Raw genomic sequence first — 19,177 nt, forward strand, 5'->3', positions numbered from 1 at the left:
TTGTGTAAATGTCTGAACACAAGTGATATAAGACTACTGATAAAAGATCAGATCGCAGTTTTTAATATTTACGCTCGAAACTTAATGTCTTTGATATTGCTAACAGCGTTACTAGTAACGCTTTAAGAAAAAATGAAAATTTCGGCAGTTTTCCAAACAATTGAGATCTGTTCTGTTGTATGTTATCCTATATGACTTACTTGAAAGTACTGATGCCAAAATCAGCTGATTCTGAGACAAAAACTGAAAAAGTTGTCAAATCGGTTAATCTGTGAGAGTCCAGCTTTAAAACAAAAGGCTGTTCCAACCTGCCCACCCTTTGTTGATATGGAAACGGAATAAAAACTTTTATTATAGTGTACGATTTGTCCAGTCTCCTCTAGCACGTACTGTAATATTCCAAGAGAGCCAATTCAAGAGTGAAAAATATCGGAATTCTTGAGCGTTGATATACATCGTGTGAAAAAAATGCCTAATGGTTATGAACATAACAAAACAGAAGTTTACTTCGACTTGCGCAACAAAGCATCTCGTCAAATATATATATATACAAGTAAACACAATATTCATGCATGTGATCATCGCAACAATGATATATGTTATCGTTATGAAAATGGACCGGCAATCCAGCGATCCGGGATTTTCGGTTGCGGCGGCTATTTTTTCACTGCGACTTTCTTTAAGTACTATCATTCAGATGTAGCATCATGCGTCGACCCTTGCGTCAGTTCTGCGGGAAGCACTTCTTTTGAATTCATGACAATGCGCATTGATGATGTATGTCTCATTCGTGTGTTGGTGTCTGCAGGTAATGTCCAGCTGTAACAGCACGTACAGACCGGTGTCTAAGTTCAAGGGAGGCAACTACGTCCCCGGCACAGCAGGGGTGTTTGTCTCCTGTCTAACAGGAACTGAAAATGGGTTTAAAGTGAGTGTGTTCTTGTTTTATTGTTGTTGTTTTGTTGTTTTTTTTGGGTTTTTTATGATGATGATTTAAATTATTATAATGATGATGATGATGATGATGATGATGATGATGATGATGATGATGATGATGTTATTGATGTTGTGTTGATGATGTTGTTGGTGATGGTGGTGATGGTGGTGGTAGTGTTTTGTTGTTGTTGTTGTTGTTGTTGTTGCTGCTGCTGTTGTTTGTAAATGTGTACTGTGTATTGTTTTGCTTTATTTATTCGTTTACTGGGTATTGATATGTAATCGGTTGAACTTTAGTATCCTTTTTAAATGTATGTATCATTCTGTGGGAGCATGGTCAAAACTGTGACTGAACGGTAGATTTGCATACTGCTATAATGCTGTTTGTATTATAACCAATGACACTTTACAGTTTACTTTGCACAACTTATACCGTTATCGACCGAAATATTGAAAGATTCAATTGTTTTGTTAGTGTCTCAAATTGAAATGCTTCATTCTCTTCACCACAGATGGTGTTCCAGGACTGTGGAAGAGGCCCGTCCATAATTCACGTTTCTCCCACGAGCGCGGACATATTCACTGACCCCGAGAACTTTTATTTCATATAATTTTGACATAGATTGGCTTGAAACGTGATAAAAATATAGAATAGCTTTTTCGTCCGTCTTATTTAAACGAATATTAACGGATTCTGGTCGGTTAACAGAATAGTAGCGTTCGTACAAACGTGACTAGTTTCAGCGTTTAATGTACACAGTTTCGAGTATTTAGAATGTTACATGTACACAGTTTCAAGTATTTGGAATGTAAGACGAACACAGTTTCGAGTATTGAGAATGTTTAACGTAAATTTTAAACGTAGAAGTCTATAATCAGGTATTTATAATGATAATCAGGTATTTATGATGATAAATGTACACAACTTATTATTAGTATATAGAATCTTAAATCTTGGACCAATAACAAATCCTACTCCTACGTTAAACATACTCCTGTCAAACTATCTGGAATGAATATTAAGACGGTATTATTTTATATACAGTGTTTTACTTTGTCTTCGGAACTTTGACAGCAAGCAGACATTTTGTTGCCTGAAGTTTCAATTAATTTGTTCCCGTTTCATTCGTAAACCAAAAAGAATATAAAGAGAAAAATAATGCCCAAACCGGAAAAAGTATTGAATCAATTAAATATGACATCGTATGTTGAAAGTACGATTATAAAAGAGACTCAGTGAATATGATATATATTTTGCTTCGTCGGTGGCTGTCTGGACCAATGAGAGACTGTCTATATTTTTATATTTTTTATATAATAATAACCATTATTTAACCATAATATTACAACTTTATAAAACTGTAAAATAAACTATCTATTTTGCGTATTTTTGTATATATTAACATGAAATCAGTGTATTTTAAGTGCATTTAAATACATGCACCATTGGTTTCAATTTCAGTTGTTGTTTTTTCTCAAGAACTGGGCCCATCTGGGTATCAGTTTTAATAATTAAGTATAAAAAGGCATCGACACCTTAGCGACATAAACAGCAAAGTTTCAATAGAAATGTAGGATACTATTTGAATATTTTAAGGTAACAAAAACGTACTATACAGATGAGACAGTGATAATATAGTGACTGTACTAAAGTTAGTTTCATTTAAAGCTGCACTCTCGCAGATATACCGTGTTTACAACTGTTTTATTTTTTTCTTGGAAGGAGCAAATTTTCGCGTTAATATCTGCAATCCAATGATGAAAGGTTGCTGACAAAAGATCAGATCTCAGATTTTCATATTTTCGTTCGAAAATTAATGTTTTATGGCTTTAACCGTTACTAACGGTTTTAGAAAAATGCATATTTACATCAATTTTTAAACTTAAATATAAAAATCTGCGATCTTTTTCTGTCAGCAGTCTTATATAACGGATTTCCATGCATTTTCACAAGAATTTCCTCGTTCCAAAACAAAAAATAAAAAAAAGTTGTCAAAACGTTCAATCTGTGAGAGTGCAGCTTTAAGGAATACGGAGGTGGCATTAATTTTCTACTTGCATTATGTTTCTCATATAAATGGAAAGAAGGATAAGCAGGTCATTGTTTTGAAATAAGAGTTGCCAGATTGGCGTATTCTGGATTTAAATAAAATGGGGATTGTATTTACAATTGTATGAACAATTAAAAAAGGTTCATTAAAAAATACAGTCAAATTCCAGACATATGAAAATACAGTCAAATTCCAGACATATGAATGTAAACATATGAATGAAGAATACATATGGCATATTCCATCATTGTGTTCAATATAATAAACTTTATTTTAGTTTTTTTAAGGATAATTTTTAATAACAAAATATATGAAGAAAAATAATAATGATATAGGTTCCTATACATACATTTTAATAAGCTGCTTTTCGCTTGTTGGGGCTAAACATGAGTGACTCGTTCTAAGAGTACAAAATATTTAACTGCATACATTTTTTGCACACAGAATGAATACTAGTATATATGTTTCGGTGCTTATTTCGAGAGAGGAAGACTTCAGATCAAAGATAATGCCTTTACTACCAGGTTAAACAGGGGAGGTCACTTCGAAGACGGACTTGATGATTGGTGTTTCGTAGTCTCTTGTTAAACCTTACGAGCGTTTTTGTAACTTTGATCGTTTAGTAAATATAAAGGTTATTTAGAAAAACAGTTATGAATTGGACTACAAAAATCGGCATTTCTTGGTACGTAAAGTTTCTAACATATATTTACAAACTTGTCATATTCCGTTTAAGTTGGTGGACAATGAATGCTTTAATATTATTTATATTACGAAACATTTGGTCCGGTTACACACCACTAAATCATGATGTATTCACTTCATCAAAAAATATGGTGAACATTTTCGGATAACTGAATGAAGTATTTTTGAAATCATTTCTCCTATATAATTGTCAATGGAATTTGGAATTTGTTGCAGTGTTCTCAATAAGAACTTGGCAATTGTGTCTTTTTAAGTTTATTAAAAATATTAATAATTACTAGTAGCTGGTCGGCTAATTTATCCCCAACATTGAAACTTATTGAGAACTGTATTGTATAAAAGACATTTCAGTAAGGAAACATGATATTCAGTCATTTTGAACGCGTGAGAAACTCGCGGTTGTATGTACAGGATGACATTCAATAATGTGAGGGCTTACATTTGGTCTTAAAATTGCTATTTTCTGTTTATTTCAGGTTATTTATAAGTGTGACAGGCTTTGCTTCCTATTACTACACAGTACTTCAAGTGAAAGAAAAGAAAAAAGTGCAGATGAAATTGAGAAGACAATTTAAAAAGGAATTAGCAATTCAAGAAAAGGAAGAAGCGGAACAAAAACAAAAGCAACAGCAACAGAACACCTGAAAATGTTAACAAAATTATAGAATTGTGTGATAGTTTAAAACAATTTATGTGATAGTAGATGTACCAATGGCTATCAAAAGCAGAATATATAATGTATAAAGACCAAATGGCAGCCAATGAAACTAAATTATGTTAAAACATTAAATAAAGTCATAAACAGTTTTTAAAAAAATATGGTGGATACATCTTCCCATCTACCTAAATATGTATTGAAAAAAATCCAAAAATAATGTTATGTAACTGTATTGTGGTGATAATATAGTGTCTTAATATTAAAGCTGATATGCATTGTACATGGACTTTACTTGCCAATTTTTGCATATATTATGTTGAGGTTATGAACGCAAGGTTGAGTCTGAGTATGGAATTGTTAAAGCCTTGAAATTAAAATGGAAAAGATGAGTTCTCTATATTTCTGTTATCCTCCTCCCCCCACTCACACCCCGTCAGAAGTGTTGAAACACAGCAGAAGCAATGTGCTAAGCTTAAGTTTGTCCAAGGGACACCACACAAATAACTGCCCTAGTCTTTTTGACGTTGTTCGTTCTTCGCAGACTCTTAAATGAATGTCCAAAAAGTTCCCGTGGCGGTTGTTGTTGAGTATATTAAGGTCTGCCCGAGTCCTATAGTGGCTGCATTGTGGCTTGACCCCGTCACATCCCTAAGTGTGACTTAAACATTTTTGAGGCCAAAAGGGGAGTTTTATTCCCATCGTTTTGTGGGATTTTCGCCATGAGTTACGGACATTACGGACCAGACATAACGGACCAGATTTTCATGATGTTCCCGTCGCATCTTGGCTACGTTATTTTAAGCAAGCTGATACATCGGAGAGATCATGCAGTGCCGGAATCTCCCGAGACAAGGCGCGAAAGCTTCATTAAAATAACATGCACTTGTATACATGTTTGGGAAAATGCCAATTTCTTCATTTGAGAGAAAAAACATATCAGGCTAAATGTATACGAAAGGATGTGTGTTAAAATGTTAGTGCGTGTATAGATCGAGAATATTATTATCTACTTATTTATTCAATGAGAGTGAGAGGTGGAACACGATGAACTGCTATGGGTTTAACTGATATACTGCATGGCTAGCCTTATTATGTTGTGATTCTACGTAGTTTAGTTTAAACATATTTATTTTACAACGATTGTGAAACAAGTTATTACAACATTATATTAATCACTCTCGTTGGCACGATTTTACGCGAGAGTGTAGTCTTGTGTTGTGGGGGAAACCGGAGAACCCGGAGGAAACCCACTTGTCCGGCTTGGTGACCACAAACCAAACTCACATGCGCCCAGGCTGGGAATCGAACCCGGGTCGCCGAGGTGAGAAGCGAGTGCGCTAACCAGCCAGATGTCCGCAGCCGCCGGTATCACCCATGAACAGGCATCTTTAAGGTATTGTTCTTAACTTTTATTTTCGGGAATCAATTTACATAAAAGGTTACAAGTAGTAGTAAAGGTTATATGTTTTTATTTATGTAATATTTATAAAAAGAATAGCAATAAAACACTTCAATTCAAATGGAATCGCGGACATTGAAAATGTGTAATTCTGTTTTCAGAGACGAGTACGACATGGACACGTCTGATTTTGATGTGACCCGGCCCGACCGTGAACTGCTCCAAGAAAATCATGAAACGTTAGTTGTATATATCATGTATACACTGATATGTTCTTATATGTGCTCGATTTATTTTGGGAAATAAACTGTTTTGGAAAATATTTCTTCCGTTGCTTTTAACTGATTTAACTGCCAATCTTTCAAATTTCGTTCATTATTATTCACATAATTGTTAAAAATACATAGGTCTTTAACACCTTCTGGAATTTCACTCATATGCAAGTAGTTATTAACAAATTAAAAACTAATGAGTGAATAATTTAAAAAAAATGTTTAAATCATGGTCCGTAAGTTTCTGAAGATGGTCCGTAATGTCCCTAAATCTGGTCCGTACTGTCCCTAAATCTGGTCCGTAATGTCTGGTCCGTAATGTCCATGGTCCGTAGTGTCCGTGACCCAACCGGACAACCTGTGATTCTACTCTGCTTATCCCGAGTTCTATTTCATTGGGACCCATATTTTGTTTAACATGTACAGTAGCAGAATGTATGGTTTTCAAGTAATATGTATGCAAGGCTGTGCGTGAGACTCACGGATTTTAGCTCAGCACTTATGGTTGTGTAGTATGTGAGCCACAAAGGATATACCCATGCAGAATTGAAAATGAATCACCGATTATGAGATATGTACGTGTTACCATACGCATCTTGAGTCAACAATATCAAGGGGTTTTGAAATATAGTTAACCCATACGGCTATAGTCTTAATACCTGTTCACCATTATGTGACCCATGGTATCCTCAATCCGTAGTGTCAGTTAAAATCACATCTACGCCACATCAACTCTACATAGTGTCATACTAATATTAATTTATTAATACGTACACCCCCCCATGGAGTGATAGGGCCCTTATTGGTGAAATTGTCAAATGATTAAGAAGTATTCGAAACACTAGGGTAAGATCGAAGGTTTCCAACGTCGTAAAGTTGTTATATTATGAACGCTTGGAAAATAAATTAATTGTTTTTAATCACAATCGTATGTTGCTGTTTCGTTGGGAATGGACTTGCCGATTTTATGAATCAATATTTTATTGAAAAGTATTTAATAAAAATACTTTAGATTTACTCAGTTTAACCAAGATTTAACGCATTCATACTACAAAATAAGAATGTGAACATGACTTATGTGATTCTTACAAAGCCAAGGTACTGTTATTACAGTTTTGGAATTTGTTTATTGTAAGCATACTGCATGTTATTTCGGATAGTTTTATTCGGATAATGTCAATATCCTTTTTGGTTGTTTCTGAAAATGTCATTTCACGAATCGCGTCACTTCTTGTACTTATATATCCAAACTGTCTAATTTTGTTAATTTTTATTAAATTTGTTCTATATTTGTTCAAATTTCAGCACAATTGTGAGGCATACATTTTCCTAGTCTAAAATAATAGACGTGTTATACGTCTAAACAGGAATGTGCGAAAAACGGGGGTGTTTTAAAAATATTGAAATTGTTTTAAGTGAAGTATTTTATGGTTGAAATTGATCATAAAGAGTTATATTTATATTTTACCATGTAAGTGGAATGTTATTTTGCACTAAACAAGCATTTAATGCATTAAAACAAGTTGTTTACCTTTCCTATAAAACGAAAGTTGACTGACACAGACAACAATTATGCGAAGGGGAACAACTCGATACAATCGTAATAACTCGGCCTCCTCCGACAAAGCTTCGAGATAGATCTCGTTATACAATCGTAACAACTTGGCCATGGCTGAAATGTTCTGTGCCCTGAAGCCTTGCAGGTGCCCTTCATGTATATATCGTTATGTTTTGACAGAATGAAATGAAGAAAAGCCGTCAAACTCATAATTATAAGTTGGATATTTATTTTTTGTGTACGGATCTAATATAAAATGACATTATCTGGTAATATTTCTTGTTTTTATGATATTTTATAGACGCTATATGCTTTAACCCGGAATCCTGATCGGAAACTACCCACTTTTGATACTAAACAATTTGTTCGTGAAGGATTTGCCATATCAAAAATTTAAAAAAAATCCGTCAACGTACAATTATTTGGACTAACATTTTCCATACAGCATTCCAGAAAACATAACATTTTCAGGTTTGAATATTTTTTCTGCAGATCTGTTACTGTGGTCCATACCTCGGATTAAATGCTACAATGGGTAATGGGGCATCATTCCTGCGTACACAGGATGATGACGACATTCTGGGCACTGATCTTGACGGAAGCAGTAAAGGGGTTATCAAAAGAATCCCTATTGAAATGAAGCCACGTGGGAAGCTCGGCAACAAAATTACAAACTCTGTGCTTAGGAAACCAAAAGGAGGAAGTTTAAGGTCAGACTAATTTCGGAATTGCAATATTTGACAATATGAATCTGTTCCAACTCAATATTCCTCACTTTTCTGCATTTTATGTTGCAAGAAAAGTAACATGATTGTAATATATTGCAAGACAGAACAGAAGAGATACACATCTATACACATCAGCTTTATATCAATATTTTCTTTGTTAACATGTTTATTTATGCAAATACAGTAAAAAAAAGGCACTTTATTCACTTCAAAACCAGATTCATTTATAAATGTGATTTGGAAGATGGAACAAATATTCATTCCACACCAGTATTATATAGTGTATGATTGTAGTTGTTGTTTTATTTTTATTTTTTAATGCAGAGCCACACTCTTCAAAAATTGTCAAAATCAAATAATTATTAATTTGATGATAATTATCTATTGTCAAACATGAAAAGAGATTGCCAAGATATGACTCATTTAATACGAAGATAAGCATACATTTTATAAAAAAAATGTGAATTTTTTATTCATATTCCATATTCAGATTGTATAATGTTACCTAATACTCAATCCAAATATCATATTTTTTTGCAACAAAACTCTTCCCTACTTCAATCAATAAACACGTAAATCAATATGAACATAGATTAAACAGTCAAAAATCTTGCTCCTGATGTCCTTTTCAAAGCTTTGGCTAAGTAGACTACAGAAAGAATGCATTTTATTATGAATTACATATTATGAACATCATATGCTTCATTCTACAGATCAGCTTTATCGATAGACCTTGAAAATCCGGAGGTAGAAAGAATAAGAAGAGAGTATGAAATTTATCGCCTCAACACTGAAAATGAACTTCAAAACTTGACAAGAGAGAAACAGAAACTTGAAACCGATAACAGGCGTCTCCGTGCAGAGCTGACAGTGTTACAAAGGACATGTAACACCATGAGACAGGAACGTGACGCAGCGTATGAGGAAAAACAGCAGGCTCTTGTGAGGTCAGCTGCGTTTGAACACGACAGGGATAAGGTTCAGCGTGTGTTTAAGGTATGATCTGAATTTACATTACTATCCACATTTACAGCCAATGACTTAACAGCATTGCCAATGGCCTACATCAAGTACCATGCTTAATCATTAAGAATTGCAGTTTAACAAGTGAACAGTCATGATGTTCTAATATTGTTCCCTGACTGCTTAGACATGTTCTGACCTATTTAAGAAGATATTGTGTGATATTGTTAAATATCGTTAAGACTAAGAAGAGTTGAGCAAGAAAGATTATTGAAGAATTAGATTTTAGCAATAAGCTTTGGGATAAATTCATGGTTGTAAAATTGCTACAACTACACTCTACAGGAACAAAACTGATTAACACAAAAAATAAATTTATCATATTACTCTACTTTATTCGTGACCAATATTGACTTAGTTATCAGACAAAATCTAATAGAAAAAAGCAACTAGCCAGCGTATTCACAGAAGGACAATGTCCTATTAAATCAATGCCGTTTATTAATTAACATTGCTGAACATGAAGACATATAATTATTGTTTGTAATGACCAGATATTATTTAAAGACATTTGCATGTTGTTTGTAATGACCAGATATTATTTAAAGACATTTGCATATATTGTTTGTAATGACCAGATATTGTATGAAGACAATAGATATTGAATGTTATTATCAGATACCATATACATCTTCCATTCATTAGTTTCTTTGTAAAGATTTAACCATGGGCTTCCAAACAATCTTAACCCTGCCTGACATTTTCAGATATTTCGCGAGACAAAGGAAAGTGAGATACAGAATCTACTGCGAGCAAAACGTGAGCTGGAAAACAAACTGAACAAGCTGGCCCATGGATTTTTCAGTGAGGATGCTGACAACACCTCTCGCACAGGGCTTGATAGTAAGTGGGGTAATAGGATTATGAAAGTGTAAAAATCTATTTTAGAGTTTTGGCTAAAGAGTTGTAAAAAAAATGACATGTATGGTAATGTGCTGCCCTTAACCTCCCTCCTTTTTGAAAGAAATCATGAACCATAACAACGGAAACTATAGGGACCAGTAGTCCGAAAAATAAGATGGTCTTAAAAGCGTAAGACATCCAATCTTTACAGTCAACTGCTCACCTGGTGATTGGTTTGGTCACAGTGGAGAATGATACCTCTGTGGGCAGCCATATCAAACTTAACCCTCTTACCATCTCTTTTCCATGTAAGAAAATCTCATAAGTATTTCTTGAACACGTTTCATTATTTATATTTCAAACCAACAGCTCACCTGGTGACTGGTGGACCACAGTGGAGAATGACTTCTGTATGGGCATTTTATCTCAGAATGTATGGCCTTAACAACTAAGCCCTTCACTTTTCCCCTAATATAATTAAAACTTCTCAACATGAGAAATTGCACATTATATTTATGCATTTCAGCCAACAGTACACCAGGCGACTGGTGGACCACTGTGGAGAATGATTCCTCCATGGGCAGTCAGATCCAACTCAATCCTCCCACCCTCACTCCCCGAGGCCCAGAGACCATCAGATTCCCAATGTCTCTAGAGTTTGATGGGCCTTTTACAGATATCAACAAAGGTACAGTCATGACAAAATAGTAGAAATAGAAGCATCAGTCGCAAAGCTTTGGGAAGTGTTACAAATGTTTTTTTCCTCCTGCCCCGGATAAGTAGATCCAAAAATTTGACCATGCTGGAAATCCTTATTCTGCCAACCGGCAAAGATAAAAAAGTACCTGTATGGAACTGTTTTTTTTATTGTCATCACACAATTACATCCCTTGTTGAAGACTGTCTTCTGTAGCACCATGGAAACCATGTCTTGTGGTAATATCTAAAATCAAAATAAATAATTTCTCGCTTCAAATGGCACCAAAACACGCTGTATTTAAGAAATAATGCTGCACTCTCCTCAGAACTATTCAAAAAAGGAATTGACTATTTACATTTTTTGAATCACTGCGCACATATCTGAGACAACTACAAATTATCACAGTAAACCGCGTTTCCGCAAAACACCCTACGCTCGGGTTGGGATGAATCTTACACAAGCCGCCATAGAAGATACTTACAATCTTAAACAAGTTCACAAGGGTTTTACCCTGCAAAGCATGAGGGCATATCCTTATTTTTATCCCAGAATGTATGCATATCAGATATGTATCATTATGATTTATAGAAAACTGAAATACAACTTGCAATTTCAAAATCATCTGTAATACCGGAGCAGTCCCCTTAGCTTTGCCACTTGGCTCTAATAACAATTGTTATTTTATTAATTAAAAAATGGCATTTTCTTGCTATTTATAGAGGACTGGTCCTCTGCGATGGCAAACCTTAACCAGATAATTCCTGTAATACCGGAGCAGTCTCTGAGCTCGGCCATACGTATGTACATCAGTGCACCAAAGGATGCGCAGGGAGAAGTGGACACCTTCATGAGGGTATGTTGGTGTTTAATTAGCTTGTGTATTTTTGAAGATGAAAATTGAGATTCGTCATGAAATTGATTTTACTTGGCAGCGATGAAGTGCAAAACCTAGCCATAACTAAAAACCTGTGCAGGATATTCATATGGAACTTGGTAAACATTATATATTTTAGACCGATTGTGAAGAAAGTTATGATAACTTAAAACTAAATTACTCTAGTTGGCATGAATTTGCGTAAGTGTATGGTCTTGTGTTGTGGGGGAAACTGGAGTACCTGTAGAAAACCAACTTGTCTGGCTTTGTGACCATTAACCAAACTCACTTGCGCCCAGGCTGGGAATCAAACTGGGTCGCCATGGTGAAAAACAAGTGCGCTCGTCAGTGTTAAAAATCAAAACTTGGCCATAGTTAAAAACCAGTTCAGGATATTCATATAGAACTTGGTACACATAAATTCAAGTGACAATGCACACATATTAAGTTGAGCTAAGAACATCGATGTTTTTTAAATAATGAGAATATGTGTTATTGGTTTATTAAAGACCCAGTATATAAGAAATGCAAATAGCTTCAATATATTGGAGGTCAATATTTTTAATCTCAAATTCCTAAATTTTTTGACAGAGTAGTGTAATGTATAGAGAAAGCAGTTTCTAATCTTTCGATACTTGTTGATCAGTTAAAGAGAAATCAATGTGATGCATCATCAGAAATATTATCTCAGGTGAGGAGATATTATAGAAATCTACATACTAGTATAACATTTACATAAATACATATCTGCTATTATGATCATACACTTTGAAAATTTGATGCAGGAGTACCACCCCAGACTGAACAATGTCTGTGAGCAGGAGGGGCGTACATTGGTCACTGTACACTTGTTCTATGATGAGCTGGATAGTGCACACACCAATCAGGTAATTGAGGGCGTACATTAATCACTGTACACTTGTTCTACGATGAGCTGGATAGTACACACACCAATCAGGTAATTGAGGGGCGTACATTAATCACTGTACACTTGTTCTATGATGAGCTGGATAGTGCACACAACAATCAGGTAATTGAGGGGCGTACATTAATCACTGTACACCTGTTTTATGATGAGCTGGATAATGCACACAACAATCAGTTAATTGAGGGGCGTACATTGGTCACTGTACACTTGTTCTACGATGAGCTGGATAGTACACACACCAGTCAGGTAATTGAGGGGCGTACATTAATCACTGTACACCTGTTCTATGATGAGCTGGATAGTGCACACAACAATCAGTTAATTGAGGGGCGTACATTGGTCACTGTACACTTGTTCTACGATGAGCTGGATAGTACACACACCAGTCAGGTAATTGAGGGGCGTACATTGGTCACTGAGTTCTACGATGAGCTGGATAGTGCACACACCAATCAGGTAATTGAGGGGCATACATTGGTCACTGTACACTTGTTCTACGATGGGCTGGATAGGACACACACCTATCACAGCAATCAGGTAATCGAGGGGCATACATTGGTCACTGTACACTTGTTCTATGATGAGCTGGATAGTACACACACCAATCAGGTAATTGAGGGGCTTAAATTGATCACTGAGTTCTACGATGAGCTGGATAGTGCACACACCAATCAGGTAATTGCAGGGCGTACATTGGTCACTGTACACTTGTTCTATGATGAGCTGGATAGTGCACACACTAATCAGGTAATTGAGGGGTGTACATTGGTCACTGAGTTCTACGATGAACTGGATAGTGCACACACCAATCAGGTAATAGAGGGGTGTACATTGGTCACTGAGTTCTACGATGAGCTGGATAGTGCACACACCAATCAGGTAATAGAGGGGCGTACATTGGTCACTTAGTTCTACCAGGAGCTGGATAGTGCACATACTAATAAGGTTATCGAGGGGTGTACATTAGTCACTTAGTTATACCCCCCAAAACAAAGTTTGGGGGGGGTATACTGGAATCGGGTTGTCCGTCTGTCTGTCCGTCTGTCCGTCCGTTTTTTTTTTGTCCGGGATTCATCTTTGTCGTTATTGAACAAATCTTTTTCAAACTTTCAGATATTAATGGCCATGATGTAAACTTGCGCCTCTGTGAAATTGGTACGGGTCACATGACCCTGACCAGAGTTATCTCCCCTTGATGTGTTAAAGTAGGCAAAATAAGCCCTGTCCGGGATTCATCTTTGTTATTATTCAACAAATCTTTATCAAACTTTCAGAAATTAATGGCCATGTTGTAAACTTTCGCCTCTGTGAATTTGGTACAGGTCACATGACCCTGACTGGAGTTATCTCCCCTTGATGTGTTAAAGTAGGCAAAATAAGCCCTGTCCGGGATTCATCTTTGTTATTATTCAACAAATCTTTATCAAACTTTCAGAAATTAATGGCCATGTTGTAAACTTTCGCCTCTGTGAATTTGGTACAGGTCACATGACCCTGACTGGAGTTATCTCCCCTTGTAGGCAAAATTAGCTTTGTCCGGCCTAACTCCAGGGCAAACAACCTAGACATGGAGGGGTGGGGGGTATTCGTTAGCCTATGGCTTACAGTTCTAGTTCTTCCAGGAAAATGATAGTGCAAACATCAAAACCCGTAAACATGCCTACATTCAAAGAAGCAAGGTAAACTCCTCTGCACTAGTCCTCTGTCCATCCGTTTGTTATTGACCAAACCTTGTTCATTTGAGAAAAATATAGTCTTTATGAATGTTTATTTTTCAATTAATAGCTCATTTCCACAAATTTCACAGCTTTAAAAGCACCTTAATGTGTCTATATTTGCATCTGTAAACAAATCATATGATTTTTTTGTTTTATCATTTTAGTCAAATGAGTTTTAAAAGTAACATACGTAATTATGCATTGAAGTAAGAAAATAAAAAAATTGCATCTATTTTGTATTTTAATGTCATGTATCATTGTACAGAATTTGCAGATAGGCAGCAGAAAACACCATGCAGGTAACTCGTCTATATTTCTGGCGTTCCTCGGTGATTGCACAAACAAGTACACGGCCCTTGAGTACCGCGTCGGACATCTTGATCATCCCAGCACCCGTACAGCAGTGTTCTGCTTCAGAGAAATTAGGAGGTGTGTAATAAAACTAAGAGCTATTCCATTTAACACAATAATACCCAGGAAGGTTCTTTCAAACTGGACCGTTCCGCAAAGTTATTAGCTTTAAAGCTGCACTCTCACAAATTTATTGTTTTTACAACTTTTTATGCCCCCCTTCGAAGAAGAGGGGTATATTGCTTTGCACAGGCATGTCGGTATGTCGGTCGGTCGGTCTGTCGGTCGGTCCGTCGGTAGACCAAAGCTTGTCCGAGTGATAACTCAACAATTCCTGGACGTATGGTCATCAAACTTCACATGAAGGTTGGGCCTGATCAGTAGATGACCCCTATTGATTTTGGGGGTCATCGGGTCAAGGTCACAGTGACCTTTAATGGTAAAATAATTTTAAAGCTTGTCCGAGTGATAACTCAACAATGCCGGCACCCATGGCCCTCAAACTTGACATGGAGGTTGGGCCTGACCAGTAGATGACCCCTATTGTTTTTGGGGGTCATCAGGCCAAAGGTCAAGGTCACAGTGACCTTGAATGGTAAAAGGTTGTCCGAGTGATAACTTGACAATGCCTGCACCCATGGCCCTCAAACTTGACTTGGAGGTTGGGCCTGACCAGTAGCTGACCCCTATTGTTTTTGGGGCTCATCGGGTCAAAGGTCAAGTTCACAGTGACCTTGAATGGTAAAAAGTTGTCCGAGTGATAACTCAACAATGCCGGCACCCATGGCCCTCATAATTGAATTGGAGGTTGGGCCTGACCAGTAGATGACCCCTATTGTTTTTGGGGGTCATTGGGCCAAAGGTCAAGGTCACAGTCACCTTGAATGGTAAAAGGTTGTCCGAGTGATAATTAGACAATGCCTGCACCCATGGCCCTCATAATTGAATTGAAGGTTGGGCCACACCAGTAGAAGACCCCTATTGTTTTTGGGGGTCATCGGGCCAAAGGTCAAGGTCACAGTCACCTTGAATGGTTAAAGGTTTTCCTTGTGATAACTTGACAATGCCTGCACCCATGGCCCTCAAACTTGACTTGGAATTGGGCCTGACCAGTACATGACCCCTTTTGTTTTTGGGGGTCATCTGGCCAAAGGTCATGGTCACAGTCACCTTGAATGGTAAAAGGTTGTCGGAGTGATAACTCGACAATGCCTGCACCCATGGCCCTCAAACTTGACTTGGAGAATTGGCCTGACCAGGAGATGACCCCTATGGTTTTTGAGGGTCATCTGGCCAAAGGTCAAGGTCACAGTGACCTGGAATGGTAAAAGGTTGTCCGAGTGATAACTCGACAATGCCTGCACCCATGGCCCTCAAACTTGACTTGGAGGTTGGGCCTGCCAGAAGATGGTCCCTATTGATTTTAGGGGTCATTGGGCTAAAGGTCAAGGTCACAGTGACCTGGAATGGTAAAAGGTAATCTGAGTGATAACTCGACAATGCCTGCACCCATGGCCCTCAAACTTGACTTGGAGGTTGGGCCTGCCAGAAGATGGTACCTATTGATTTTAGGGGTCATTGGGCTAAAGGTCAAGGTCACAGTGACCTGGAATGGTAAAAGGTTATCCGAGTGATAACTCGACAATGCCTGCACCCATGGCCCTCAAACTTGACTTGGAGGTTGGGCCTGGCCAGAAGATGGTCCCTATTGATTTTAGGGGTCATTGGGCCAAAGGTCAAGGTCACAGTGACCTTGAATGATAAAAGGTTGTCCGAGTGATAACTCAACAATGCCTGCACCCATGGCCCTCAAACTTGACATGGAGGTTGGGCCTGACCAGTAGATGACCCCTATTGATTTTAGGGGTCAAAGGTCAAGGTCACAGTGACCCTCAAAGCGACCTCGACAATTCCTGGACCTATGGTCATCAAACTTGACATGATGGTTGGGCCTGCCCAGTAGATGACCCCTATCGTCTTTGGGGGTCATCAGGCCAAGGTCAATGTCATAGTAACCTTTAACGCAAAAAAGTTAACAAATCTTCTCCCACTGATATCTCAACAATGCCTGAACCTATGATCATTAAACTTGACATGGATGTTAAGCCTGATCAGTAGATCACCCTTATTGATTTTAGGATTCATAGAGCCAAAGGTCAAGGTCACAGTGATCTTGAATGGTAAAAGGTTGTCCGAGTGATAACTCAACAATGCCTGAACCCATGGCCTTCAAACTTGACTTGGAGTTGCATCTGACTTATAGATGACCCCTTATGATTTAAGGGGTCATTGGGTCAAAGGTCAAGGTCACAGTGACCTTGAACGAAAAAAACTTGTCTGTGTGACAACTTGACAATGCCTGCCCCATGGCCCTCGAACTTGACATTTAGGTTTCTGGTGACCTGCAGATGACTCTGGATTTTGAGTTCATAGAGTCAAAGGTCATGGTCATAACACACTCTATCCTCACACTTTAATGGTCATAATCTTAAAACTGCCTTAACGGCAACAAATCAGCTGTCATTTCGGTCCATGCATATTTCATTCAATTGTCCGTATAATCCTGACAACATGGCGCTCAGGGGGGGCATAATGTTTGACAAACATCTCTTGTTTATTATTATTTTGTCTTAGAATGAGCCATTTTTTGCGTAAATATCTGAAAACCAGTGATATAACACCGCTGACAAAAGATCAGATCACAGTTTTTTATATTTCTGTTCAAAAATAAACCATCAATTTTTTAACATAAATATAAAAACTGCGATTTTATTTTTAGTCAGCCTTCTTATATCACTTGTGTCCATACATTTATGCCAAAAATTTGTTCATTCCAAGACAAAAAATAAGAAAGTTGTCAAAACATTCAATCTGTGAAAGTGCAGGTTTAAAAGGCTGAATAAGGAACAGAAACCTCCCCCATATAACTTTATTTTGCTTTCCCGGGTTGTTTTGTATGTTTAAATTGAATGGCCCTAAGGCAGGTAAGCTGATGGTGGATTAATTTTACTTATAAAATTGTGGGATAAAGAGAATTTCATGCTGGGAACTTGTGTAAAAAGAAATCAGATATTCTTTTATTTGATCAAACTGCTGCATACTAGAGAAATGTGGGATAAAGCTATTATGACAAAAGCAAATCACATCTTTAATAATTCAAATACTTTTCCTCTAGCTCCAAGTCAAACTCGGAATCCCGTGAATTACGTAACCAGATAAGGGACAGTGGAGGTGTTAAGATCATAGATGGATACCCAACACCCACGAAGGGTGCAGAGCTGGCTTACATAGAACTGGAGAAAATAATCAACATTGTAAGCTTTTACAGGGGATGTGTCAAAATATGTATGTTCAAGTATATCTACTTATCTAGGAGCTATATTTTGATATGAATTCAGAACATTATCAATAACACATTGAAACTGTTTTGTAATAATACTGAATTCAATACTTTGGAATAAATCTCCAATACATTGTATTGAAAAAAAAGTAATGTTTGAGTAATGAAACCTTATTTTCAGTACTTTTATATGTCCGCTCATAGAACAGGACATATCATAGTTTCATGCGCAGCTTGCGAAGGAGCAGTAGTTAGTTCTGGCAGAAACGTCCAATATGTTGTCCGAATAGTTACTTTCGAGCATTTATCCAATCAACACCAAATTTGGTCAGAATGTGTATTGGCATAATATCTTGAAAAAGTTTGGTAACAAGCCATATTGCTCGAGTCACTCAAGAGTTATGGCCCATGAATAGACTTAAACTGTACTGACAGTGTCCTCTCTCTAAATTTGGATTAAATACAGCTACTTATCACTAAACTTTGTTCTATAATTAGGATGGGAGCATTTTGCGGCACTCTTGTTTGTTCTACCATGCTTTTTTTTCTTGCCTGCTAATGGTAGACTTTTGACTGTTTCCAGGAACTTGGCCTAGAGGATGGCAGATCAGAGGAAGATGAATTAGAGTGTAGGGAAGGTGATATACAAGAAAACATACCTGGGGTATGTTCATATGTATAATTAAATGTCTGTTGTGTTTATACTAGTTTCTGCTTTTACTTTGTCTGTTGTTGTTTTTAAATGAGAAAGGCGAGGTATTGTCATTCCTTGGTGTTCTTGTTGTGGAGGTGCTGAAAGCATTGTTTCCAAAGTGTAACCTTGGCCAAAACTCAAAAACACTTCAAGATATTCAAATTAAACTTGGTACACATGTTGCCAGAGACAATGCGCACTTGAACAGCAAATCCATGTCTCTTGCTATAATAATTGCTGAATAATGTCCCTGCTTTGAGTGAAGAACATTAGACAAGTGCTGGCATTTGCTCTGTGTCCCTTGTTCGTTTTTATTTTTTTTTTCATTTTTAAAAACTTGAGGTAGGTTGATGGATTTCATATTAAAAATTATGAACTCAATGGGTTTCATATAGTTTT

General features: G+C 37.0%; 1 protein-coding gene and 1 long non-coding RNA gene across 3 annotated transcripts in view; both read left to right on the top strand.

Annotated features, from left to right (window-relative positions):
- Positions 1-3,542: 3,542 nt before the first annotated feature.
- LOC128241656 (uncharacterized) lies at positions 3,543-4,739 on the top strand. Its single transcript, XR_008262426.1, has 2 exons — positions 3,543-3,672; positions 4,169-4,739. It is a non-coding gene; the product is annotated as an uncharacterized LOC128241656 (long non-coding RNA).
- A 2,240-nt stretch (positions 4,740-6,979) lies between these two features.
- LOC128241504 (nephrocystin-3-like) overlaps positions 6,980-19,177 on the top strand; it is a 28,827-nt gene continuing 16,629 nt past the window's right edge. The window contains exons 1-10 of one of the 2 annotated variants that reach the window (XM_052958463.1): positions 6,980-7,119; positions 8,072-8,289; positions 9,021-9,303; positions 10,038-10,173; positions 10,700-10,861; positions 11,593-11,726; positions 12,533-12,634; positions 14,659-14,822; positions 17,920-18,058; positions 18,668-18,748. In XM_052958463.1, coding sequence (XP_052814423.1) covers positions 8,111-8,289; positions 9,021-9,303; positions 10,038-10,173; positions 10,700-10,861; positions 11,593-11,726; positions 12,533-12,634; positions 14,659-14,822; positions 17,920-18,058; positions 18,668-18,748 — 1,380 coding nt within the window. In that variant the 5' untranslated portion in view covers positions 6,980-7,119; positions 8,072-8,110. Of the gene's footprint in view, positions 7,120-7,217; positions 7,255-8,071; positions 8,290-9,020; positions 9,304-10,037; positions 10,174-10,699; positions 10,862-11,592; positions 11,727-12,532; positions 12,635-14,658; positions 14,823-17,919; positions 18,059-18,667; positions 18,749-19,177 lie in introns of those variants that run through there. The other variant, XM_052958462.1, reaches the window with a different exon arrangement.

Source organism: Mya arenaria, chromosome 7, assembly GCF_026914265.1.
Source record: "Mya arenaria isolate MELC-2E11 chromosome 7, ASM2691426v1".
Classification (NCBI taxonomy): Eukaryota; Metazoa; Mollusca; class Bivalvia; order Myida; family Myidae; genus Mya; species Mya arenaria.